Source organism: Mycteria americana, chromosome 20, assembly GCF_035582795.1.
Source record: "Mycteria americana isolate JAX WOST 10 ecotype Jacksonville Zoo and Gardens chromosome 20, USCA_MyAme_1.0, whole genome shotgun sequence".
Lineage (NCBI taxonomy): Eukaryota > Metazoa > Chordata > Aves > Ciconiiformes > Ciconiidae > Mycteria > Mycteria americana.
In genome coordinates, this window is record NC_134384.1 from 4,756,200 (window position 1) to 4,783,307 (window position 27,108).

At 43.0% G+C, this 27,108-nt stretch overlaps 1 protein-coding gene across 2 annotated transcripts; it reads right to left on the bottom strand.

Moving 5' to 3' along the window:
- Positions 1-914: 914 nt before the first annotated feature.
- On the bottom strand, positions 915-25,673 carry NUDT3 (nudix hydrolase 3). 2 transcript variants are annotated; one of them, XM_075521966.1, is made up of 6 exons: positions 25,072-25,673; positions 24,822-24,935; positions 12,539-12,649; positions 4,513-4,557; positions 3,686-3,770; positions 915-2,693 (listed from the first exon to the last, which is right to left on the bottom strand). In XM_075521966.1, the coding sequence occupies exons 1-6, from the start codon at positions 25,168-25,170 to the stop codon at positions 2,524-2,526; spliced, it is 624 nt and encodes a 207-aa protein (XP_075378081.1). In that variant the 5' UTR covers positions 25,171-25,673; the 3' UTR covers positions 915-2,523. The 2 variants fall into 2 exon arrangements, with proteins under 2 accessions (XP_075378081.1, XP_075378082.1); XM_075521967.1 differs by lacking the exon at positions 24,822-24,935 and having other exon boundaries at positions 25,072-25,621.
- Between the last annotated feature and the right edge of the window lie 1,435 nt (positions 25,674-27,108).

Sequence of the window (27,108 nt, forward strand, 5' to 3'; positions counted from 1 at the left end):
TAGTAGAGAAGAACCTCAGATGCTGAGGAAGACGGGAATTCGTGTGGTGCAGGGAGAGATTCAGGTAGCGCAGGACTAAGGCCTGTTTTGAAACCCGCATCTGTTGAATAAAGGCTATTTCTACCCCAGGAGCTATTTCCAGTTAAGGCGGCATAATATCGGCCACTCGATGTTACTATATTAACAGCATCAATTCATGCCACATTAAAACACTTTCTTGGCACAATTTATTTTTCTGACCCAAACAGATAAGCCATTAGCAAGTCATTAACAATATTCTACCCTAAACTGTCAGTTTAACAGCCCTGTAAAAACATTTTTAGTTTAAAAACAAAAGTGTGCATGCCGTCGATATTAAAACTGCAGTTACTCTTTCAGGAGTACCAGCCGTTTTGTTGCAAAGCATTTTCAACATACTAATCTGTACAGTAAAGACAAACTCAGTTGAAGGCAGTAGATGGCTGTGTTAGGTGCCACTCACGGCTCGGTAACCGCGGACTGTCTGAATTTCTTGTACACTTCCAGATACAATATTCAAGCCCTTTTGAGAGTTTGGTTCAGGCCGATCAGCACAGAGTAGGAAAGTATTGTACATTCGTCTCTAAGTTGAAGTGAACTGAACTGGTGTAATTTAGGCTCAATTCCAGATGCTCGGTTTCAAGCTACTTCTTGAATAATGCCTCTCAGCTTTTTCTTATGCGTGGTTTTTCATGTTAGCAATCACTGGCACTGCTTTTGGCCTTGCTACTCCAGACTGATGAAAGCAAGGAGAACAAGTAAAGGAACAGAATAGGATCTTAAAATGAACAGCTTCTTGCCAAACCAGCAAGGATACCATTGCCCCTTGTCCCAGGCTCCATGGATATTTCGATCAGATTTTCATATTGTAAGCGCTTCCCGGGAAGAGAGAAAACTCTGGAACAGTGAGTATTTATTAGAATATTTTTTGTTAAATAAAGGCGGGGGGGGAGGGAAGGGAAAGGAAAAAAAAAAAAAAAAAAAAAAGAAGAGTACTGCAGATTTAATTTCACATCTTGGCTATGCTCTGACAAAGGAGAAGTTACTGAATTCAGCAACTACTTCTTGTCCCAAGCCAGGGATTAATTAATGCCCCTCCCAAAACTTGTACCTGTCCCAACCCACCCCCCAGCCCCGACCCTTCCCATTTTATTTCCCAACTAGACAACACTGTTGGCAAATCAAGACAGCATGAAACTTACATCGATAAAAACAACAACAAAAAATAATGTGAAGTGTGCCAATGCATCAGGGGAACTATCCTATTGAAGGGTGTACTTCTCCAACTAGCAATTCTGCTCGGGAGTCAGCTGTACCTTTCACAGAGGGAGAGTTAAATGTTTTGAGCATGCTCCATGGTGCAATTGCAAGTGCTGCAGAACCACAGGACAAGAGATTGAACACCTGAATTTTTTCCCCCAGGACTTCTTTTCAGGGACACGCGTGGTTATCCAACCGAGGGTTCGTGCAGTAACACTCAGTAAGTACAATCCGATGCTTTAGCACAAATTACAAGTATCCAGTTCAGCACGGTATAAGGCATGTGGACAAGAAGAGACATCAGCAGAACGCAGCAGGATCAGCAGAACAGCATTGGTGATTGACGCTCCAGTTTGTCAGACTTTGACCCCACTTTGAATCCCTGATTCCTACCACAGACAATGAATTTCAGTTTCTATCGTAGCGTTTCTGAGGCTATTTATTTTTGGCCAAGTGTTAAAAGACCAACTCCTTTTTGTTTCATTTTGATGTAAATGCAGAAACATTGGCGGAAGCTGTAGGAGAAGCAACGGAGCAGCAGGGATGTCTGCAGGCGATCAAAACTCTGCCCTCAACTTCAAGTGTCACTGCACTAAATCGGGAGATACTGAATGGGGAGTAAACTGGCCCAGCCACTAGCACTGTCACAGAATGTGTATTTTTAAAAAACAGAACAAAAGGCAAACAGATTAATTATGAACCCTTCTTTTCAGAAGCAGACCAGGATTAAAAAAATTCCCGCAAAATTAAAATGTTAGATTCTCCATCTAAAAAAAAGTTTATACATAAGCGCTGAAAGTGACCACCACACAGGCCTGAACAGCACCTTACAGTACAGACTAAGACTTAAAGAGCTGATCTCACATTTGAAGTCTTTTAATTAAAAAAAAAAAAAAAAAAAAAAAAGAAGTGGCTATGGCTGGGATGACACAAACGGGACACTTCAGAACACAAGGCAGAGGCGAAACCGGCAGCCTTGCTCGCCAGGCCATGGAAGAGGTGTAACGGGAAAGGGGCACTTCATGCACAAAATGTATTTTACAAAATACATATCCAAAAAAGCAAAAAAAGCCAACAAAAAAAAATCCCACCTTGCACTAAATTGCAGCACTCTCAACACTTGCTCTGCCACAGGCTGCTGCCCATGCCTTGTTTGATAGAGGAGGCATGTGAAAAAGGGGAGGGGGGAGGGAAATCCATGTTTCAGTCTATTTTTCAAAATTTCTCTCATAAGTACGTCTTCAGTCATCTGATGTCAGACATGGAGCTCTCAGAGTACGTCGTGGTCATGACAGGAGTGCCGTTGTTTGCCAAACAACCTTGCCTCAAGGTTTCAAAATACGAGGCCTGCACTGGTTTATGATACTGCAGAACTTTTATGGCATCTTCTATCTTAAACCATTCCCTTTTCCTTCCTGTGGGCAGAAAGAAAAATCAGTAGATGCAACAAAACAATGTCATCCTTTCTATGCTTAAACTTTGCTGTTGATTAGCTTTCAGTCATTATCACATGCACTAATGCTGCAAGAATAATTTCACTGTGTAGCAAAGCATCCGTTCAAAAGACAGTGGGAAATTTTCTCTCAGTATTCTCTGATGTCGAGGGCCACCTACTCCAAACACCACATCGCAGGCTCCTCTATCCCCGTGACAAGTATCTGTTTAGGGCAGTACACCTACTAACCAATCAAACCGGTCTTGCATTTCAAAAAATTCAAATTCAAAAAAACCCCACATTTATTTTGCTATTTCTGTAATTTCTATTTAAGTCAGATACTCATTTGAAGACAATCCACAAAGACACACACCAATCACCACCCAATTTCCATCAATTTGGAAGTGAACTCAGTTTTACTTGATAGCACTCATTTCTTACTCTTTCCATAAAACCTCTTCCCTACACAGCCTGAGGAAAGTCAGGTTTACGGCTGGACTCGATAATCTTAAAGGTCTTTTCCAACCTAGATGATTCTATAAGTTACAGGTGCTACAGTGCTATCGACAAACCTCGTGTGGAACAACAGGTTCATTTTCATTTAGGAATCCAATTTAAACTCAAAGATTTCAAAAGAGAATGGGTAATGATTAATCCACACTGCCCACATACACATTCTTCTTGTCTTAGAAAGGACAGTTCTTCATGCTCTTTGCATAGTATCTTGAAGTGCAAGAATTAAATACAAAATTTCCGTAGAGGCAGCTGTACAGCTGAATTAACTTCTCTTGGGCCACAGAGGTTACAAAAGCATCAATTTGACCACATTTTTTTTTCCCGAGCCACCAAAGGACACACCATTGCAACTTTTCTCGACCGCTGTCACAAGGATTCCAGCTCCCAGAGGGATGCTAAGCTGACGCGTTTTGTCTGCATCAAACCAGTTAATGCTAGCGAGCGCAAAGAGCTTACCAATATTGACAGAGTCCTCCCAGTCTTCCAACACTTCTGTGACGATAAGTACGTAAACATATGTCCTGTGTTTCCTGTCCCGATTCTAGAAGGCAAGGGGAACAGAATAACACAAAGCTATCAAGGGAGAAAAGGCAGGTGGGCGCGTGGCGACTACAAGTCGCATGCTGCCTCACTACGATGCTGCGGTACCTTATGTGCCATTTCCCTCACATTATAGCTCGTTCTTAGCTATTAAAAATTGTGTTTTAAATGAGAGGTCTGAAAGTATTAATAGGGATTGGAGCCAAAAAGTCTAGTTCCTAATCCGTAAGGCAGTATTAAAAAAAAAAAACAGACACAGGAAAAGATTTTTATCTATTTCACAAACTGTGAAATAGTGAAAACACAACTGTAAAGAGAGCTGTGCCTGGTCCCTGCTGACTACGCATCTCACTAGTACTCATCAGGTGCTACCACACTCCTAATAGGAGCGCACACGCTTCACCGCGTTGCAGGGGCCAGTTTGGCAATGGGTGCTGGCAGGTGCTAAAGAACAAAGGAGAAGCACTGCTCCCCAGCTGGTGGGTGGCATTTTTTGGCAGCAAGAAAGGTATGAAAGCACTGAGAATATTCCTGGCTTATCGCTCACGGTTTCAACTGAAGTGCCAACTGCAGATGATCAATATCACTGAAAGGATCAGCATGCATTTTTATTTAAATGGGGAGTTTTAAGTTTTCCTTCAAACAAGTTATCTATTTTACTTCAGAACAAACTAGAAAGTTATTTTTACTCCAAGGCAATTTTTTGCATCAGAATTTCACAGCCTCAATGTCTTGAAACTTACCTCAAAAATTCCCACTAATCTTCCTAGCGTCCCTTTCACTCCAGCCTACGAAAAGTTCAAAGAGAAAAAACCATGCTTTAACAACAGGTCGGTACTTATTTCCTTATTTGTTGTGCAGGAGCAGATCCTTCAGAACAGGAAGCAAATGCTGTAAAATTCTGTTAATCTGAAAACAAGATGGTCACAAGATAAATGAGACAAATGTATCATGAGCTCTAAGCATGCATGCATTCCCAGGAATTGTTTCTTCTTTTCCTGTATTCAAACCATTTTGGATTCAATCTGGAGGAAAAAAAAATTATTTGATGAGTTACTAATTGCATACCAATATACCCTGAATGACCAGAATCTCCTCTAAAGGTTATTTTAGTCTACACATGGATAAAATTTGCTTTGGGGTTTAGCAGTTTTACCTCTTTAAAATTATAGTTTAAGAAAATAACTTTAAAGTATGTATAAGACATCCACTTACACCATCAAAGCAACGTGACACCTACCAGATACTTCAGGGATGTCCTGCATACATTTGAAGCAAGCTAATATAAACATAAAATACTTTCAATGTTGTAATGTGGCCTCCGCAACAGGAACAAGACTATTTTTGATTTAACACAAAACGCAGATGCGCATTAAAAGAAGATTTTTGAATCAAGCACAGACACAAATCAAGGGAAGATCTAAGCAACAGTTTTGTCTTCCGTTTGAATACTACTGAGGATCTACCCACTTTATCTCATGCGCTGTCACTTTTTATACATCCACTCACCGCTGTGGCTCAGTCACTTTCTCAAAGCGCTGTCTCTCGCCTCTGCTCTCTGGGGCTTGCATCACGCATGAATGCAAAATGCCACCCCACTCTCCTGCCCCCAGACCCCCCCTCCCCTTCCCCCCCCCCCCCCCCCCCCAATAATTTACATTCCCTTCTTTTTACGACTGTAAATGCTCGGTACTCAAGTGCTACAGACAAGATGAGATTTTGCTCCATGACTTAATTGGTCTGAAACAACACACACAATCTGGCACACAACCCAGCCACGTCTGGAAGGTAAATTCGGCTGCCGTCTCTGGCAGCTGGAACACATCCTTAACGGTTCAGGAATATAGTGCCTCTGCTCTTGCAGACAAGATCTATAGATCTGATTATGGCAGGCTTTTTTGTAAAAAAAGGAAGAGATGTTCGGGTGAGGACAACTAAATATTTAATGATAAGACAAATTCTCTGTCCTGAGCAGCTGAGGTACACCGTTTCCCGCTTGTTCAGCTACTAACCAGTTGCTATACAGTCATATGCTTTTAGAAAGAAAGAATTTTTACTAATTAAAAGCTTTTGCTAGTTAAGTTCCCCGCCTACTAAACGAACACACACAGATACCAAACACAGCCAGAGCACACCTCACTATTGCTTCTAACAGCAGCTGATGGTCGAACTGCCCCAAGAGAAAAGGATTTGTAGCTCTCCCTACTACAAGCATTCACAGAAATCTATAATTCTTTCTGTAACATGCTCCCTGACCTCTACTTCTAGGAAGGAGCTTTTCAACGGAATCTTTTATGTTGTTTTTGGATGCAAAATTTATTGTCTCATCAGTATTTCTGACATTCTGCTCAGCCATAGGTGGACCACTGACTATTAACCACAAGGCTATTTCTGGAGTCAAATAGCAATTCCATGAAGGTCAATGTACGCGTGTATGCACACACCAGTGCGGCTAGGACAGATAACTGGTTTTGACCTTTGCGGATGAGTGATTTTACCTCATCTGCAAAACTGTTGCTGCTAACCTGGACTAATCGTTCTCAGAAGTGTACTGGAAGGCAAATACTTCAAATGAGTTTCATTCAAAGAACTCCTTCAGCAGCCTCAAACGGTGGGCTTTTTTTTTTTTTTTTTAGATAAGCAACCACATCAATCGGTGAGCAATAACACAGAGAGCAACACAAGGCTTCCACCTTCACTACATACATCATAAATATATTAAAAGGTGAAGAGTAATCAAGTGTTTCAGGTAAATAACTGCCTTAAGGCAATTTTCTTCACTTCTTCCTGGAGAAGGCGATTGAGTTTCTGCTCTCCTTACTCACCTGCAGAGGCCCTGAATCAAAAGCCAGGGATGTTGTTGTGATGGTTTAGCAAACTCTGAAGCCTGACTAGAAACAAATTTATCTCCAGGCAACTAGCCAGCCTGGAAACTAAGCATGAATACTGCACAACCAGCCTCCCAAGCAGTTTATCCCCAGCTCCAACACTGTGCTTGAAGCAATACAGGCAGGTGAGGAGCCCGCCTCTCTGTTCTGCTTAAACAGAGGCGCGACAGAAATAACTCTCTGCCTGCAAACTAAGATCATCCTTCTCCATTCTGCCTAGACTTATTCACCCAAAAAGGCACAAAAAGCGATGCCAAGACAAACACACGCTGTAGGAAAATCATGTTGAATTATCATTAGACAACTCAAAAAAGTGCTAAGGTTTTCTTCACGTATGAATTTACCACGTGTAGTAGTAAATGGTGACATAAATTAATGGTTTGATTCAAACAAATATTGGGCTGATTTTATACAGAGAGTCCTTACCAAAGACTGCAAAGCACATCAACCATTACATCCTGGAGACCAATGGCACTCCCATGCTGCTTTACTGGTATAGTGGATTTTAAAGACAACATATAGGGCATCTAACACAGACCGACTGGATTCTTATACACCTATTTTTGATAAAGCACTTAATTCACACACAAATAGGAAAGTCATAGTCTCTGCCCAATCACGTATTTCATGTAATGGAACAAACAAATGTGGAAGTGGAATTCACAGTCTCACATAAGTTTCTAACATAAAAGTCGCTCAAGACACCCGAGAAAATAATCTATAGCTGTTCCCACTAATAAGGCAAGCTAGATAACAAGCAACAAAACTGCCAGGCTCCTCTCTGGGCAAGCTCCATACCTCTTGCTTTGCTATGGGCCAACCCCTCAGCACCCTCCCGACTCATCTTCACTGGAGGACAATGAGCATTTTCTTGGAAAGTTAAAAGCACAGTCACAGGCTCATCCAGGATTGAAGCTGGATCTAAATCTTAATTTGCACCAGATGACTCAGGAATTTTCTCCTCGGTAGTAAGTGGACTGAGAATCCTCCGCCCTCATGGGCCACAACAGTCAGTGTCTGGCAGAGACAGCACAATGTATTTCGGCACATGTTCCCCCACCAAGCATTAGAAGTGCTGCAATCCTCAGAATACATGCACGTCCTAGGAGGACGCTATTAAACCTATCAACAAGGGGTAGGAGAGCACCAGCACCAACTGTTCCATCTGCAGGTGTGAAGATAAAGCAGATCAATCAAACACCAGTATTCCCCAGGAAGAGGCACACTCAGCTATAAAGGAGGACAAACAGAGCTTGCAAAATGAGCTTCTTTTTCACCGCTCTGCAGATCCAAATCAGTTTTCAATGTCTGAGGTAGTCCTCACTGGAGGAAAAGACAGATCTAGCAAGAGTGCATCAATGTCACAGCAACAGCCAGCTGCCCCAAAACAGCACACGACTTCAAACCGCTGCCACAAGCCCAGAGGGGTGGGCTGGGCGTTCAGGACAAGGAACAAAAATCTGGAGGAAATGAAGCTTTACTAGTTCTACTGCTCATGGAACAACTTGTTTTAATAAAGAAAAATTACTGAAGACATCCAAGAACAGCAGGTTCAGGTTTCAAAGCTGAAAATAAGTTCGGGTCAGATGCAAAAAGCAGCCTGCAGCAACACCATCTGTTCCTAGGGACAGCTTTTATTTCCTTCCATCTGAGCTAAGGAAAATGTGGGTTGGAATTTCAGCTATTTTACTTTGCTCTATTAGGCTCAAAGCCTGCATCTACTACAGATTACTGCTGGGCAAGAGGACTGTGGTAAAACACCCAACTCTTTGCTCTAATACTTGCAAGTACTGAAGGTAGTAAATCACACCCATAAAGACTGCTAGCTTAGACAAGTTCTAAAGACACCAATTACAGACCTGCTAGGCAAATTTTCTTGCTGTCTCTACTGTGTCTCAGAGAGAGTTATACTTATTCATCTCATTCTTTACTGCATTACAACCAATATACGTTTTTACGTTTGTGAAATAGAAATGAAATACCATGACAGAGCAAAGAACGTTAAGACGTTGCACTCATTTTTATGAAGTTTGAGTACACAGGGTAACAGAGAGTAGTGAACTTCGTCCCCTATTTGCACTGAATATTACTAAATCTAGGAGGACTTCAACGCCATCATCTCAGTCATTCATCCATGGTCCTTGCAGTATTCAAAAAAGAAATCATCTTACTTTAGCACTAAAATATATCAATATTCATATTCCAAATCACTAACAAAATACATGAAACAGAAAGGATTATTTATAAAACATGTTTAAGAGGAGAAAAGAAAAAAAAAAAAAAAGAGGTCTAGCAACCAGATCAAAGTACTATCACAATGGAGTATTTTTTATATTGGCATCAATTGCCTGTTTGATCACAGATCAAGCACAACTTATGTGGCTTTTGATTCCCATGAAGAAAGCATGACTAACACTCCCGTAATTTTACAGAACTTGACATTTACTAAGTATTTAAAGGTCAGGATGTGAAAGATGCTGTAAGTGCAAAATGAAATGCCTTTGGGTTTAACAGATGAGTGTGGAGGCTTTTTTCAAAGTCACTCTATAATAAGTTTAATTTAAGGCATCTATTTCTAAAACATGTTCTTCACCAGTTGCTCACACCTATAAAAAACCCTTATCCCTAGCACAAAATTAATTTTGGGGAGAGAATGCAACAGCAAAAAAATCCAAGAATGAAGAAGCAAAACTACACTACCTTGGCGCTAATGACTGCTTTAGAAGGGCACATCATTTTTCTAGAAGGTGAACCTTAGAACGTACCTGGAGTTTATAGCTGTTTAAGACCGACTACATCATTTTCAACAATCTGTCAGAAATAAGTAGTTTTATTCTGAAAAGGCTGCTCTCATTCAGAGCTAGCGTGCTTGTCTATTGCTACTTTGCCTAAAAACAATGCCCAAGAACTCAAGTCACTTCAAATTTTATGCAGACAACAGTAAGCATGACAAGTGTTGGTACCTGTCTACTTTAATACTTCTGCTGCTACAGATTAATATAGATAAGGACTATCTCAAACTAGGACAAGGACTTCTAACTCAAACTGGAACAGAGGGATCACAGGTTTCACTCAGAATTGACATGTCATTTTCAGAAGAGTCTTCTAAAATTTTGAAAATCAGAAAGAGGGAAAAATTAGATTTCTTTATACGACAATTATTCCAGCAATAACATGGATAAACTCAAACACATATGCGGTAAAATTAAAACAGTGACTGCAGAAGTTAAAAAATCTTAGTTTAGGGAAGCGTATTTTCAAAAGAAAATGCATACCATGCAAAAAAGAATGAATTGAGAAAAACCAGCCTATTGTCATCTTCAAAGACCACAAGCAACTGAAAGGGTAATGAGTCCTTCCAGCTCTTCCAACTGTCTCTCATTAAAAAGAAAAAGGCATACCAAAGTCAGCAAAAGAAAGTCCACAAATTTCTTCCATAACTTTGACCAGCAAACCACCTTCTTTTAGGATAAAAATTACTTTGTGTTCATCGACGCAGAGGAAACTGGATTCTTCCTCTCCCAACACAAGCAGCTGACTCTACCTGCTCAGCTAACCTCTCGTTTCCCTGCGAGTGACAGACCTGCCTGTCCCAGGAGAGGAGCAAAGACATCAAACCTACTCAGAAATCAGCCTCAGCTACAACCTACCTGAAAAAGCCTAGTTTCACATGAAAGGATGAACAAGGATTACCAGCTAGCACGCACACCAGTTGCCCGGCAGTCTCCTAAAACACCTCCTCTGCCAAATCAACAGCACAAGCTGGGAAACTTGGGTGCACAAGTCCTTTACAGCGTTACAGCTGTAATATAACAAACATTCCCCTCCCGCACGCACATTCCCCAGCAACATTTTACAGTAAACAGCTCCCTGAGCTTAAGACAGTTGATGTACGTTATAATTTTGTCTGAGGATCGTAAGCAGCGTACTGGAACACAAACCTATTTGAGGAAGGCCTTGCACACCTAAAAGCTCGCCTACGTTCTCCACCCGTGTCAGCTAGCCTCATCATTAGCTGCAGAAGCGCTCAAGTAATTTTATACACATCACAGACTGCTCTTCTGCAGACGGCTCGCAGGAAAGCCTTTATCGTAACAGCATCTGATAGCTCCATTTCAGATTCCCACCCTGCATTCACATCACACGCTACTAGGTGTCGTGGAGGTTAGCTGCTGGGGTAATCCTGCTGCTTTTGGAGCTCTTGATGTTTACTGTTTGTCGAGCGGCATTCAAGCAGATAGGTGCTTCGCTGGGAATGACTCAACCCTGCCAGGCTGCCACAGTTTGAATTACATTCTCATTCGGCACCGGTCCACGTGAGCGAGGGAACACCAGCTGAGCGAGAGGGGATTATCTCAGCCAGCCCAAACCAGTTTCTTCACTGCAGACTGAGCCCATGCCAAGGCTCCCTTTCAGCCACCGAGCTGTCACGGAAAGAGAGCGACTCTTCCAAGGCGCTGCGCTGCCCGAGGAAGGGAGGGTCGATACAGATTTATTTTAAGGATTTGAAAGGCGAAGTCTCTCATCTCCCGAATGAACCCTTGACTTCTGTATCAAATAATTATTAATAACTATTGGGTTGTAAAGCAGGAGTCTGCAGCTAGAAATATTTCTATTGTTATGGTTAAGCTCACTTTGGCTTGGAATGTGTTTGAAAGATTGCCGAGTTACTAAAAAAGCAGGAGCTGTACTACAAGCTGGAAACAAAATTTGCAAGCAGCAATCCCCAGTAATAGAGGGACCTAAAGACACTTGAAAAAATAAACTTTGACTGTATAATCTTTCATATCTTTCTGATAAATTTCTAGATTATAAAAACATCCAAAGAGAAACACACAACTCGGGAACTGCCACATTAGATTAGTCCAAAGGCCCAAATATTCAGCATTTTGTTACACAGTAGCAGGTACTTCCAAATACTTCGGAGAAAAACCTTCATATACCAGACAATTAAATAAAGCAACTACTGGAGAAGCTTCCTCCCAAGTCCCATCAATTAGCTCTTGATTTCTGTTCTGTAGCACAAAGATTTATAACCCTCTTGAAAGCATTTTTAATCCTGCCTTATATAACTGTGAACCTACTTGGTCATCCACATATAATTATTTAATCGTTTCTGAATCCAAGCATCTCTCCAATTTGATAGTATTCAGAAGTGAATTCTAAAGGCATCTTTTACATATGATGTAGTCAACTGCCATTTGCTGTCTTTACATTCTTTATGAAGAATAAAATTGTTCTTCCAGCTTTAAGAGAAAAATATGCCTTCTCCATACAGGTCATCAATCTGTGTTCGATCTCCTTTCTGAAATAGCTTCAAGTAAAAAAAAAAACCCCACCAACAAAAACATGAACACATTGGGAATTGTTGTTTATAACTCTCTCAATTTCTCTTATTCACATAAAACTCAAAATATGTACTAGACCAAAACATACTGAGGTCCCCATATTTGGAGTGTCTTTAGTAGCTCATAAGGTCTTATTTGTACCTTCTACCCAAGTATTAGATAGCTCCACAAAAGCACAGCTCATTTTTGAAGTTCTCTTAAGAAACTGTTCTTCATACAGAGAAAACAAAAAAGAGAGTATCATCATATGTATTGAATTTACTATAGCTTAATTTTCTCTATTTTCAGTCAAAGGTATCAGGCGAGGAAAAGTTCATTCTGACTGAGAGCCTTAATTACATTCCTATGCTATCTTTCTTCAGGACTCCTGTTTCCCTCCCACATGTGATGGGGATATCACCCATGACCCAAGGTGAAGAGATTCCTCTTCACCTTAAGGAAAACAAGCAAGAGTGATGAAAACAAATTCACAAAGCCTTGGCTGACAATCAGCAGCGAAGCTCCAGGAGCTCCCATTCTTGTCAAACACTCACCTCTTCACAGACTTCTCGCACAGCGGCCACGTTGGGCTCCTCTTCGGGCTCCATGCCACCCCCAGGGACAATCCATCGATCAGGATGACGACTACTGCTAACCAGCAGCACCTGCGGAGAGCAGAGCACAGCTGATGTATAAACTCAAGGCAACGCTCCTTCTCAGAGCCCAGCTGAAGAGAAGTTGTCTTTGCATTTCTCACACCTCCAAACACGACCAATCCAATGCAAATCCTTGAAAATACTCCACTTTTTTCCAAGACAATTTCCTTAGCCCCTTTCAGATAGCTGTGCAAACTACATTATCAGTGACACCAAGGCACTCCAACACTGCAAATTATTTCAGCCATTACCTTCTCACCGCTCCGATGTGTCGCAGAATAAATTATGCTTCTGCATACCAAAACAACGATTTGCTATTTGATACAGCATCACAATACTTACACTGTAAGAGTTCACTGCTGTACGCAAAGTCACAACGTAGCCTTGACAGCTTGGGATACGTGTCATGCAACAACATCATATGGCACAGAAGCTGCTCAGCACCTTCACTCTTTGCAGAAGTAGCTTGATTTAACTTTATCGGTACCTTTGGCCTTGTCTGCCTCTGCAGTTACACTAATGACATATACAAGTCGGGTAACTGCCCATTACAGTACTTATGTGCAATTGTTTTAAAGGTTTTCAACTTCCCTGTCTGCCTCTTCTTATGCAGCAAGCACCAAAGAGTTCAGCCCTGGAGTCGGCACTTGGTTACTTTTGGTTTAGATAAGGTTGTTCAGTGAGATATAAGCAAAATATAAGCCTACCTTAAACCACTTAAAAACCCTAGGAAAAGGCTGCATAGAAGGACAAACTTTTTTGAATTAGGAAAATGGTTCAACCATGTTCATCCATTTTCACAGGAGTAATCTTTCATAAGCATGCTTTGTGGCAGTTTTTCTTGAAACACATTTTATTCCAGTGTAATTCTGTTCTGGTACAAGTTCAGTTTTTGTTTTGCCATCTTCTGGAAACAAAAAGCTAAATAACAATCTCAACTGGCTAAAAATTTTCCCAAAGAATACCGAGACACTGTGCTTATTAAACCTACTTGCAATACATCCATCAGCAGAGATGGAAACTAAAAACTAATACTGTTTTTCAGCTCTCTAAACAAAGCTTGTTCATTAGAGTCATCATGCTATACTTCATCATTTCACTGGCACAAAGCTTAGAGCCAAAGCGACTTGCTCCAGAAACTTTCCAACATACCAGTCCAATTAGGTTACAGGCCAGCTGTAACAGTTTCAATCAGACATTTCAAAGTTAAACTGCGCGAGACATTAAAATCCCAGGCTTTACTGTGTAAATGTTGATTTACCAGTAGGATATGAAAAGATTTGCACTAATTATCAAGAGGAAACCTACCTACAGAATTCAAAATTGAACTTCTGAAACAAAAACAAGTGTCAGATTTCCAGGGTTTCCCAGTTCTTTTATCTTTTGAAAATTGTCGTCTGCCAACCGACCACCCTGCAAAGCAATTTTTTGTTTTCCAGGGCCACCCAGACCACGTCTGCTCAGTGCAGAGAAAAGAGGGTGGTCAACAGACTAAAACATGCCGGGGCGAGGAGACAAGTATCAGTTGTAGGGGTCCAAACACTGGCTCTCAAACCAGGAGTACCAAAGCTTAAGGCAGAAACTGAAGAGGGGTCACAACAAATGTTTTAGCGACTGCTGGTCTAACCTTTCCTAAGTCTGGAACTAAACTCGGTGTTCTCAAGTGTCAGCACTCCTCTAATCAGCAATTTTCTGTGGATCCCACCAATAGTAACATCTCAAAGCCTCCTCTTCCTGCTTCAGTCAGAACCCACATCTCAATCCTGCAATACATGAAGCAACATCGTTTATCAAACAACGCCATTTAAATCCCCGAGCACTCCCCAATCTGTCTACTGAATTAAGGCAATTACAATGCATACTAGAAATGAATTAAGCTGAATGGGCTACCTTAATTCTGCAGTTTCCTAGTGGAGATGCTTATACTACCTTAGCTGTCTTGTGGCTTAGGTTGCAAAGCGACAGCATTTACATATAACATCCCGTGATGTTTGGCCTTCTTCAGGAGGAAGACAGAATTCCTTTCCCCCAAGCATCCAATCCATATAAAACACGATCAGTAAGCCATGCCTAAATAGGGAATGTAAACTTCGTTCATCCTCTGAGCCTTCAAGGCTCAGGACGGCAGCCAGGTACCGTGGGCTGGGACTGCAAGGCCGTCACCAGCAACCACCGCTGGCTTGCCAGTATTTGGCCACTGCAAGGCCAGCACACAACGCACTCGCTGGCCTGTGCCTCTTATCCCGGTACCTTTTCCTATTACGTTACAGGACTTTTACTTTGTCCTGACTCATTACCAGTACTGTACATAGAAGAGCTTGGACTGAAATCCCTAACTTGAGGTCAGCAGGTGATTCTGAGGACAAAGTTAAAAGAAAAGTAACAGACGTTTCAAGTATACGGTTTTTTGCCAGGTAAGGAAGCGTCATCTTTGTCGTTTCCGAGTGCAATTCAGAGTCCCAGCTCAAAGGAAAAAAAAAAAAAAAAAAAAAGGTTAAAAAAAGCTGCAGAAACAGATCTTCGAATGCTCCGCGCAGCACGCTTCATGCCATTGAACTCCTGCAACCTTCCACTTGTGAGAAAAAGTATCTGCTAAGAAAATCCCTGTACAAAGACTTCTACAGGAAAGCCTGCTGGACTTCGCATTGCTAAGACAATGCTTCAGCAACACACTAGTAGGAACTTTTAGGTGTAAACAACAGTTTTAGGCCAAGTAAATTAACTTCAGCTGCTCTGGCAGTTGAGAGTTTTCTGAATAGAATTAACATGAACAACCCTCGCTGGGAAGGAAAAACCTGTCATTCTCACACTTTTATGTAATCAGACTATTTCCTGTTTAATAAAAAGGAAATCCCATCAAGAGAGAGCAGGAAACATGCCCTACAAGGTCATTCTTTTAAAACAACTTTAAACAGGATATTGCTACCAATGAGCTCTCCCAAAACAAAGGGGCCTAGTTCAAAATGAGGGTGAGACACTGTTGTGTTGTTTTTAAAACCCACACATCTGAGAAAGTCCTGTGTCCCAATACATGCAACCCATTCAAAAGGATCAAGTAAAAAGGCCGTTATAACCCAAATCCATATTTTCACAAGGCAGCATCATTCAAAAATCATTGATCATTCATCATTTTACAAACTGCCCCAAAGCCAGTAAAATGAGATCTGCTGAAAAACAACCTCTCTCTGAAAACCATTAATATTTGGGCGGAACAGCCCAAATGCTGTTTCCAAGATAAGCAATACGTTCCGCAGCACAAACCTTTTCCCCCGATAGCTGGATGGGTGAACATAAAATACCTGGTGAAGCAAAGATCCCGGCTGAGCAGGTTGCAGAAGAGAGATGTAATAGTTTGTATTTCTGCCATAACAGGGTCAGAATTCTTTTCTAAGTTTCAGAACAAACATGTGGTATAGCATAAGGCTAACTTACGCCAAAAAGCCAGGACAGAGGATGGCAACTATACCTTCATTTTACAACACAGCATGACGAAAAATGCTCAATTAGACCGAACATTTTCCAATACAACTGAATTCTATAAAATAACAAGTACAGGTTGGTTTTTTTTAAAGGACCACTTGGTAGCTCCCATGTCCTCGACACCTAAATTTTTGTTCATTAACTTCTTTATTACATAAAAACACTCATTTGAATATATACTAAAGAAGATATTTTCATCAAAACAGTCAAACAAGTATACCAAAAATGACTTATCTATTTTATTTTTCTTTTTAATCAGGCCAAAACGCAAAGGAAGGTTGACATTTCCATTCTATTCCTGCCAGGCAGCTGTGTTTAAGATGGCAACTGAGACTCTTGGCCTACTAGGGATTTTGGGGGCAGATTTGAGAGCCAAGTCTTGTGGTCTTTTTGGAAAACCATTTGCAGGTATCACATCACACGGCCAAGTTCTGTTTTCCAGGATTTGAAAGACAATTATGTCATTTCAAAGCAGGGAAATGAGCAATGCAAGGCTCTTTGGCAATGCACAAGGCAGCCCTGAAGTAGTTCTCACACACAATCAATGAAATAAGAGAGAGGTTAGAAAAATAAGCAAAGTTTGAAGTCTACAGCAGGGGCTCCTAAACAGTGCTAGGTTGTAGCCCTCATGGTAAGCGACCTTCAAAGCAACATGCAATTGAACAAACAAAAAAACAAAAAAAAATCTAGAGCTGCCTACCAACTTTCCCCCGGAGGAGACAGGAAACATGCCGAGACATCTAAGGCTGCCTGGACCACCACACGCGGAGCTGGGAGCTCCATGGGAAAAGGGGAAAAGAGTTTGTCACCAGGATAAATCTGGGAGTCCCTGATACACAATGCTGACCTTAAAACAAGCTAATTACATACAATTCTGTTGTATTCACATCAGGGATTTTTTTCTGTTTCTTTTTCTCCCCCCCCCCCCCCCCCCCAACAGTGCTCTGCAAAGCAAAAACTGGGCAACCAAAATAAGGCAGAGAATTAACTCTCAGTTAACAGAACAGAGATTGAGGGATTCCCAGGTTCTTTCATGCTATGGTGGATTTAAACAACCACCACCACCACACCCCCCCCATAAATAAAACAAGAGTAGCTACACTGTCAGGAACACGATTCCTAGAAAGAGGCTCCATAGAAGCATTACAGCAAAGACGAAAAGGGCTACAGCGTTATGAGAAGCTAGGCTACAACGTTAATAGCAAATGAGCTGCGAACCTCCCAGGCTTCCAGGAAAAGACAGTCCTACCCACACGCGCCAGCCTAAGGACAATCAAGCTGGCAGACTTAGTAAGAAACAGCAGACAAAATGTTAAATACATGGGGTTTGGCCCAACCAGCATTCTGCTGCCAGAAGCCGATCTATAGCTACTGGCTACTGAAAGAGCCTCTGCACTTTCTTTCATGTTTCTATCAGTATTAAGCCACAAAATCATGTATTTTGCATAGTGACTAAAGCACAAACCTCCCCACATTTAAACGCATTTCACACTTCAGCATTATTTATCAGAACATAGACCGCAAGAAAATAACATGTCTCACAACACGCTGTAGTGAGACTGGTGGAGAAGATGGCTGACTTCAATGATTTTTGCCTGTACAATCTGTCTTTGTTTGAAAGTTTCTATTTAATAAGAGTCTCTGTATTCAGGAGTTTGGAGCTTAGCGGTCCTAGTGACTCTCCGATTTGCCCTATGACCAGGCAGGATATTGTAGCCGGTGCAGTTCTGTGTCCAGCATAATAAAGACTTTTTATGCTTTACCCAAAGTTAACAAATGTTCTCACAATCCCAATATATTATTGTTACTGTACTTAATGCTTTTATATCTGACAAAACTGGGATCTCGATTCGACCACATCAAACCACCTTGAAACACTAAGAACAGCATACGCTGACAAACCGAGCTCAAGAGGAGCAGGAGGGGAAAAGAGACACTGTAGTTAGCAAAGCCATGCAAAAATTACTCTAATTTAACCAGCAGAAACACGGCCTCAATTACACTACAACAAAACACGTGTTTTGCCAAAATACTAACGCAGGATGGTCTAAACACGCACGCCAAGGCTTACGGGAGGGTTTCCCCACGCTCTTGCTATTCAGGGCACGTTACAAAGTTAGCACTTAGGAGTAACAAGTACAGCCTGTGGTCAGCAAGGCTACAGCCGGCTTTAAACATGGCAATGTCTTGAGCTAAGACAAGACGACACACAATCCCACAGCAAGCCACAAAAAAACCCGTCTCCTGACCATTACAGCATGTCCTCACTGTTCCTCAAGAGTATACATTTCCTTAGACAAGCGTTACTTTCGCGCATGCACCTTGCTCCGTGGCATAATGTGATTTAACCTACAAAGCAGTACCTAGAAACTGGAAGCAGGAAATTAATGACAGAAATTTAGAAGGGGAAATCATTCGCGGTACAGAACTTGACAAAGTAAAGCACCAGTCTTGAAACAGGAGTAAGAGGTGAACTGGAAGAAGTTCAAGTCATTTCAAGCATTTGGATCGCACCTACGGTACTATAACCATAGAGGAAAAAATAAAGAAAATCCCATTGGGTTTTAGGCTACTTCTTAGAATAACGATAATAAATCAGCACATACTGCACTGCTACTCTGGCTTCAAAATACCAAGGGTCATATTACTGCTACTACAGTTTTCTTGTGACTTTAGAGTGACTGCTTACTCTTACCGGAGAAGAGCACAATCTGGAGTCCTCTCCCTCCATAAAAATTGTGTTTTAGATAACCACAAAAATTATCGGCAATATGCCTTTCACAGCAGGGACAGGACAGAGAAAACAGCCGAAACGCCTGAACCAGGAGCCGCTTGTTTCAGAAGCGAAGGGCTGATAAGGAGGCGCTCCCCGTGAAAGACCCCAAAACCGATAACCTACTTCTGCCTGTCAAAACCAGTTCGCTGACCACCCAGCACTTAGACAACACAACTCGTCCAGGCAGACTTTTTCCAGAAGGAATGCTAGCTTTTAAACAGCCTTTTTTTTTCCTAAGCTGGGGGAGGGAAGAAATTTAGTATTTTGGTCTCTTTACACAGACTAAATGGCTCTGGATGTCAGCAGTTGCATATGTATACACTTACTGTTTTGATTAACAAGTCCTATTCATAAAATAAAGCATGCAAAAACCCTACAGCCATGAAAACTCTTGAGAAGCTTTTCAAATATAAGTAGTTAATTCTATGCCTAACATCAATATATGCTATTTACACAAGGAAAAGTAACCACCCAAGTCAATACAAATGCAAATAGCATTCAAACCATCTGAAGCATCTTAAAAAAAAAAAAAAGTACCCAGTAGGTAATTGTATCCTTCTGAATTTCACAGGTTAACGTGAAATTTCTGGGGACGAAGAGTTACTGTGCATTATCCGCTGTACAACAAAGACAGCTAGAGAGACACAAATTCTGATATAAATATGCACAAAATTTGAAAGATCCTTGACTAGTCTGTGTAGTCAGTCTCCTAGTTCGACTGAAAAAGAACTACTGTTTAAATAAACTGAGTCCCTGCTTCCCAGTTGCTGGATATTATATACAGCATCTGAACACTGATGTTTAATATTCATAAGGTAGAATTGAGAGTTTCTTAATTTTGTTCTATCCAATTTTTCAGGGCGACCCCATCACAGATGCAAACCAGGATAATCTTTCTTATTTCAAAAAAACAATGATAAAATCCAAGCACCTGATTGTTTTCCTTTGACTGAGAAGGGAAAGAGTGGTTTTTCCAGACCTTGAGAGACCATCCATGGAAAGATTAGGTCTTGTGGCAGCAGTCCCTGCTGGGTACACCCCCCAACTGCTTGTACCTGCCTCCACGCTTCGGTAGCTTGTCTGAAGGGTGCCGAGATGAACCAAGTCAGGGAACTGATCATGAGTTTAAAAAAAAAAAAAAAAAAAGGGAGGGACGGCACACAACAAGTGAGGAAAGGTAAGAAAAACAGCTACAGCCTCTGGTCAGGCAATAAATGAATCCGAGACGGAAGGGATTTCCGAGCAGTGTTATGCAGAGGAGAAGGGACAGCGGCCACCATTGTTGGGTCCTTCTCAGTTGGGTCCTTCTCGGGGTGGCGTACGCTCTCTCCTCTTTCCATATTCATCACTTTCCCTGAGTTGCAGCAGAACAAAACAGACTCAATTCTTCAGTTTCACAACAGCTTACAGAGCTTCCAGTAAATTAAGTGAAAATTTAACAATTTTCATTCTTTTGTAGTTTGGGAAAGTACAAGAGACCATGGAATTGCTTGGAAAACCGTTTATGAAAGCTGCCTTTATGAAAAGGCTAGAAAACACTTTTTAAGATGAAAAGCTAGGTTTTGCAGAGGTTTATACTCTTGCTCTCGGAGAAAACTAGCTACAAGCATAGCAGAGAGGGACAGGAGAAGCACGAGCAAGAGAACTAGTTCTAAACTGGCCTGTATCCTACTGGAGATGGAGTAATGTGCTAGCAACAGACAGGGAGAACTTTACTTGGTTTCAACCACAAGCTTTTTATGTAGCTGAAGGGAACAGAGTCAAGGCAAGCCCTCAGAACAGAGATTCTGAGGCTATATTCCATGGAACATACAATGATCATATGATGTTGGGCTCCCTTTATGACCCCCCAGTGAAGTACTCCAAGTGTTTTTACCTATTACTATTTTTATATTGAAGCAAACGCACAAAGGATGGCCCAGGAACACCGTGTGATCATCAACGTAGTCTACAGTTAAAATTTGAGAACTGCTGTATTACATCACAGCTTGGTTTAAAACTGACCCAAGAGAAGCAAGAAGAAAAAGGTTAGTTTGCATTCAAATTACTTTCCCCAACCGAGGCTGTTGTGGGGCTACATAAACGTAGCTTTTGGTGACCGTACTGGCTTGGCGCGCTCATAGAGCTGCAGAGCCAGGGCGCTTACCAGACGCTGTGTGAAAGTTCTGTTTTCTCATCTCAATTTAGACTTCATTCACAATTAAGAAAAGACGACCAATCCTGGATCCTATTCTTTCCGAAGCATTTCCTTCAAAAAGTCTTTAAAAATACCAGTTGTTAATGAGCAGCTTGTCCTTTCACCAGATACAATGCAGGCATGCTTAAACCTGTAGCTACACCAGTGTGGGACTTAAAGCCAAATGGTTCCTTTTTATTTCTGTGAAAATATAACACAGAGATGCTGCCGTTGAGCAGGATTCCATCTGCTTCGTAATAGTAAGACATTAGAGAAATTTTCTGGAACATTTCCTCATTGAAACAGCTGGTCTACACAAAAAATACTTGTGTTATTTAAAAATAACACCGTAATAGCAATATTGAGAGGCACTGACATCACAAGCAATAAAATGAGTGATTTCAGAGATAACACAAGACTTGGGATCTCTTGATCTGCACACTCTCCTCCACCACTTTTGCAGCAGCAGCAAATATCAAGGGAGTTTACTCCATTTGAAAAGATGAAAATAGCAGAGTCCTGGCGTTCGGTTGCCAAAAGGTCCTTTGAAGTCTGTTCACACTCTCTTTGAATTAATCCTGTTGATTCCCCTGTTCTCCCTCCTGCCCAAAGAGACATCGCTCTGCGGTGGCTTACTGTTTATGAAACAACACAGATATGGATTTTTTCCTACACAGCCCAATTAAGAAACGTACTTTTTGCTCCATCTGAGATTCATGTTTAAATGAATTCTCCCTGTACTGCTTTTAAAGGAATATGTAACAAAGACATCTTTTCAGCCAATGTTTGGTCTTCCAAAAACGTTCCAGAGCTTCTTTCATGTCCAAAAGTAGTAGCTTCCAAATGCAATACAGAGAAAATGTGCAACCTCCAGCAGCATAAGGAAAAAATGAGTCACTTAAAAACTAAAAAAGAAACAAAGTAAGTATTATTAAGACTCTTTATTTGCAAATGTAATGCCTAACCGAAGACATGCTGTTTTAGCAATCTCCGTTGATTGTTAAGATTTTAAAGAAAATTAAATCAATGAACTGAAGAGTTAGGGGGTAAACACCTAAAAAGAAAAAAGTTGCCTCCTCTGTAAGCGTAAACAGAACTTTTCTTATTTCTTCTTGTTCATTGACAAAATTGTTTAATTCAGGAACTAATTAGGGGTTCAAAAAGGGAGAAAACTTGTTTTTTTAAATTCGTAGCAGGAAATGAAGAAGAAACGCGAGAGCTAAGATCTACTATTTCCTAAGCGCTTAAAAGAAACAGTAATCAGGAACAGCCAGTCCTAGAAAAAAATACTTTAATACAGTACGTTTAAATTATTTACCAGAACATGCTTTTTTTTTTTTCCTTTTCTTTTTAAACAGTAAGCTTCTAATAGATCTTTAACTAACATACTTTGGTTCTGGTTTTTTCCCCCCCTCCCTGGAGAGGCCTTTTAAATAACTTCAATTTCCATTTAAATAGAAGTAATCAATAATAAAATATCTCAGTTGCACCAAAAAAATGTATTATTCTCCAAGAGAAAAAGAAAAAGAAGAAATCTTTCACAGACGTGTTAAACTACAATTAAATGCATACAGGTAACACCTTTCTTGTTATCAAAAAAGTGCAAGTAGCAATAAGATTAGACAAGTAGACTTCTCTCAAAGTAAAGTTTAAATAAACGCCAACAAATGAGAATTAACCTAAGAAATAACTAGAAAGAGAAATTAATAAAAATCAAGGTTTGCTGCTTGCTCATTTCAATAATGGACACAAGCGTAACTTAAATGGCTTCTAGGCCTTTTGGCTAAGATCAAGAGCAGTAGCTGTGAAAGGAGTCCATTCTGGTGGGTATGGATGTAGTATGGTGCGACTTGATAACAACTTTCCTAAATGCATTTGTTTAAAAAGCCCGCTTCACGACTGGCTATTGCAGTAGACGTGTCATAGATGAGAACACAGGATGCAGTTTCACCTCTGCGTTAAATACATAGATACCATAAATAAATACGGTGTTTGAAAGGCTGTGCGATGTCCTCAGGAGGCCAATTTGAAATAAAACAAAACTGTAATTCATTGCTTCGCTATTTCTGTGGCTCACTTACCAAAAAGCACACACATGCACGTACTTGAGGAAATCAATCTACATCCCATGCTGCATCATTCACAAAGCAATTAGTGCTCCTGAATGTGTCACAGAACAGTACAACATACCACCTGATTTTACTGGGGAGACCAGAGACAAGGCCAAAGACTAACAGTGACCAAAGCTCAAGTGAGAAAACGATGCTCACGTGAGAACCTCTATTGCCCTGATACACAACAGAAGCGTTCCAGAGCTTCACCTGCAGCCTTCGTAACAGACCCATGGAAACGACAAGGCACAATTAGCCCAGGGAGACAGCTACCTCGACTCCTGCCTTTGAAACTGGAAACAGATTGTTCTGCTCTAGGTCTTACCTAGAAAGTAAAGCCTGAAATTGTACCAGTTTAAATTAAATGAGATTTTCAATCCACTGGAAGTTGTTGCAAACCACAGCCCAGACACAACTTTGACATAAAAATGGCTTTAAAGCTCACCCTTAAACAAACCTAACCAGCTTAACCTACGCTGAAAGAAATTTGTCACAAGTTCGCATGCCTCTAGAACAAGTTTACTTTTCCTTCTTCAACCATCTCGGGTCAGCATTGTGAAATTGCCATGTTAACAAACCCTTGTGTCACCACACCGTAAGAGCTCTGGACACCAGTTCCCACTGGCCAGAAGACGTAAGAGACCACCGCCGTGGGGGAGGCTGCAGCCCATATGACGCTGCAAATCGAGGCGTTGCAAATGAAGACTAACAACCAGTCAAAAGCTGACTGCATCAGGTAGCCGTTAAAATTACCTTTCTATCTTCAACCATACTATAATCCAACATGGTCAATCCAACCTAACTCTTGAGAAGAATTGCCACACTTGCTTCACAAATTGTGTAAAATTGCATCAGGAAACTCGGATGCCTTCAACCACCCATGCCGATTAGCCCCAGTATCATTACACAATACGATTACATTCTTCTTCATAGTTAGTTCAAAGTATCATAAATTCCCTGAAAGTCAGTGGGAAGGACCAGCTATGATGAACGCTTCACCAAAACATATTGTTTTCATTTCAGACCATTTATGCTCGAAATGTTGACACTCTTCACCATGACAGCACAGCTACAAAGGGTTCGTCAAGCCTCCTTCACCATGTTAAATAATAACTGAACAGTATGCTAATTTACTTTCTTCCAGTGAACTGTCTGCATTCCCTTCCGATTTCCTGTAGCTACAAATATGATAATCAGGAGAACAAAGACTTTAGCACAGCCACTCAGGAACCAGTAAATGAACTGAAGTATGCCTGACTCCAGAAGAAGCAAAAAAAGACCTGCAGCCTAGCTGGTCCCGAGTATCCCAAGCCCACGTTAAGAGGATATTAAAAAAGGAATAGTGAAAAACTGCACGTCTGAGTAAAGTTTCTCTTTTCAACTTCACGGACAATACAACCACTTAGCAACACAGCCGTTCTTCAACTAACCAATCTACCTTTAATTCCCACTTCCTCCCAAGCCTCTCTGGACAGCAACTTCTGGCACTCCATCAGTCCCCTTTTATCCCAGTTTCTTTTTATAAATCCAAGGTCAGGTTTCCTCTCCCATCTCATGTGATGTGCTGGACTGAAGTTCTGCCAGCGTGGTCGGTCCACTCAACTGCCAAATCCCATCCCGTGCCACAACACTCCTTACCAGACTGTTCCACCACCCCATCAGCATTTCATTCTGGGCATTTTTCTCATCTTTAGCAGAGAGAAATAAAGACGGGGGAGAAACACCAACTTTCCCAGCGACGCTTAATGGCACCTAGAAAAAAAAAATCCCCCTGCAACCAAGTCGCACCCGTGCTGCACGGGGGTCCCCGGCGGGACCCGGCTCGGCCCCCACCCCTGCCCCCGGGGGGGGGACGTGCCCCGGCCGGCCGCGGCCCCCCGGCCCTCACCTCCTCCTCGCTCTCGCTGCGGAAGCACAGGCAGGCCGCCCGCTTCTTGTAGCCGTCCCCGTCGTAGGTGCGCGTCTGGTTGGACTTGAGCTTCATCATCCTCCGCTCCGAGGGGACGGCCGGGGCGGGGGGGGGGGGGGGCAGGCCGGAGGACGGCGAAGCCCGCGGCCTAGAGGGCGGGGGCGGGCAGGGTGGCGGCGCCGGGAAGGACCCGCCGGGGCTCCCGCGAGGGGCGGGCGGGGAAGGACGGGGGGGGGGGGGGGACGGAGGGGGGGCGCCTGCCCGCGACAGTCTCTTTCTCGGTCTCGCTCTGTCTCCCGCAGGCCGGGAGCCGCCCGCTACGCGCTGCCGCCTTTCGCCCGCCTCATCCCGCCCTTCACTTCCAGCCGCTCCGCCGCCGCTGCCAGCGCTCCGGCCACCGCCGACGACGACGACCGCGACGCCATCTTGGGGCACGCTACGCAAACGGCGTAGAACCGCCGGGCGGGGGAGGCGGCGGCTGCCCCCTGCCGCTTCACGGCGCTCCCGCCACGCAGACGGCGCAGCCCGGCTTCCAGAATCGCTCCCCCCCGCGCAGACGGCGCCACCACGCCTCCGCCTCCTCCCTCCGCCTCGACGCGAGCCCTCTGCGCCAGCTGCGCAGCGCAAGGCCGCCTTCGAGAATAAGGCGGCGGTTCGTAAGCCGCCGGGTGGCTGCGTGCTGGGCGCCCTGGCAGTTACGCAAAAGGCGCCGGAGCAGCGCCGGCCCCCAGCGCCCGCCGCGCACATGGCTCCGCTTTGACAGCGGCTCTACGCAAAGCGCGCAGACGCTGGGGAGGGAAGAATGCCCATCTTGCGCAAGGCGGGGGGGCGGCTTACGCCAGTGGCGGAGCGCAGTTGCGGGGGTCCCATTGTACCCCGCGGAACAAAGCGGGGGGGGACGGCGGGGCAGGGGCTCTGCACCGCGGGGGCAGGGGGACCTCTGCAAGCCGGGTGGTCTCAGCCCGGGAGGCACCAGCACCGAGCCACCTCAAGGGGAGCACTTGCAGGGCCCCCCCACTATTGCACACGCTCCTTGCTCCCCCCACGGAGCCTTTCGTGGGCCTTTTTAAGCGTCAGCTTAAGGGGACGATTTCACCAGGCACCTTATAAGACCCCAAATTGCACCCCCACAGTGGCCAAGGTCAGCATCACCCCCCTGCAAAGACACCCACACCCAGGGCTTGGCTCGTTTGCGTGGCTACTGCAGGTAGAGGGGTGCCACTGTATGCCACAGCCCCCCAGGGGCTCCCCAGCCCCCATTTTGTGTGCTCCCCGAGGAGGAAAACCCTGGCAAAGGGTCACCTCCTTCTCTGAGCAGTATTTGCCCAGCACTGGTTTGGCTTCAGCAGCCTGGCATCCGCTCCACAACAAGGAGACAGTCAAAAATGGAGGATAAGCTGAAAAGCCTTCAACATCTTCCGACTCCGTATGTTGGTAGAATAAAAAGGCTCCTTTGCCAGGCGTGGACCCCACTAGAGAGCACCCAGCAGAGGCAGCAGCCAAAAAAGTGGCACCGATAGCAGCCACGCCTCTCAGACCCCCGTCCATCAGCTCAGGCAGCTGAATGCTGAAAAGCTTCAAGAAGACGAGGATGGGACCCGTTCTCCACCGCCCAAGGCTCCCATGCCAGGCCGGCCGGACTGGTGGGTTAGGAGACTAGGATGAGATTAAAAACACGGGGGTAATGCTTCCCTGGTGGAAAAGTCTATTTAGACTGGTATTCTTCACCCCAAAACAAAAGCAATTTTCACTTGCTCATTTGGATCTTCCCTTTAAATCTTCCCTCTAATGAGTCAAATCTTCTTTTAGAAGAAAACATTTAGCACTTCATACCAATTGCCACACACGTAAGTGCTCCAAGTGATTTTTAAATAGTTGCTTAATTTCACATGAAGCCAAATGTTTTGCTGAACACAATACTGCTTCCCAAACAGAATCACAACTGTAAAGGCATAGCAGCAAGTGTAAACATTACCACTACACTGTAGGATAAAATAAGCAGAAACTTGAACAAAA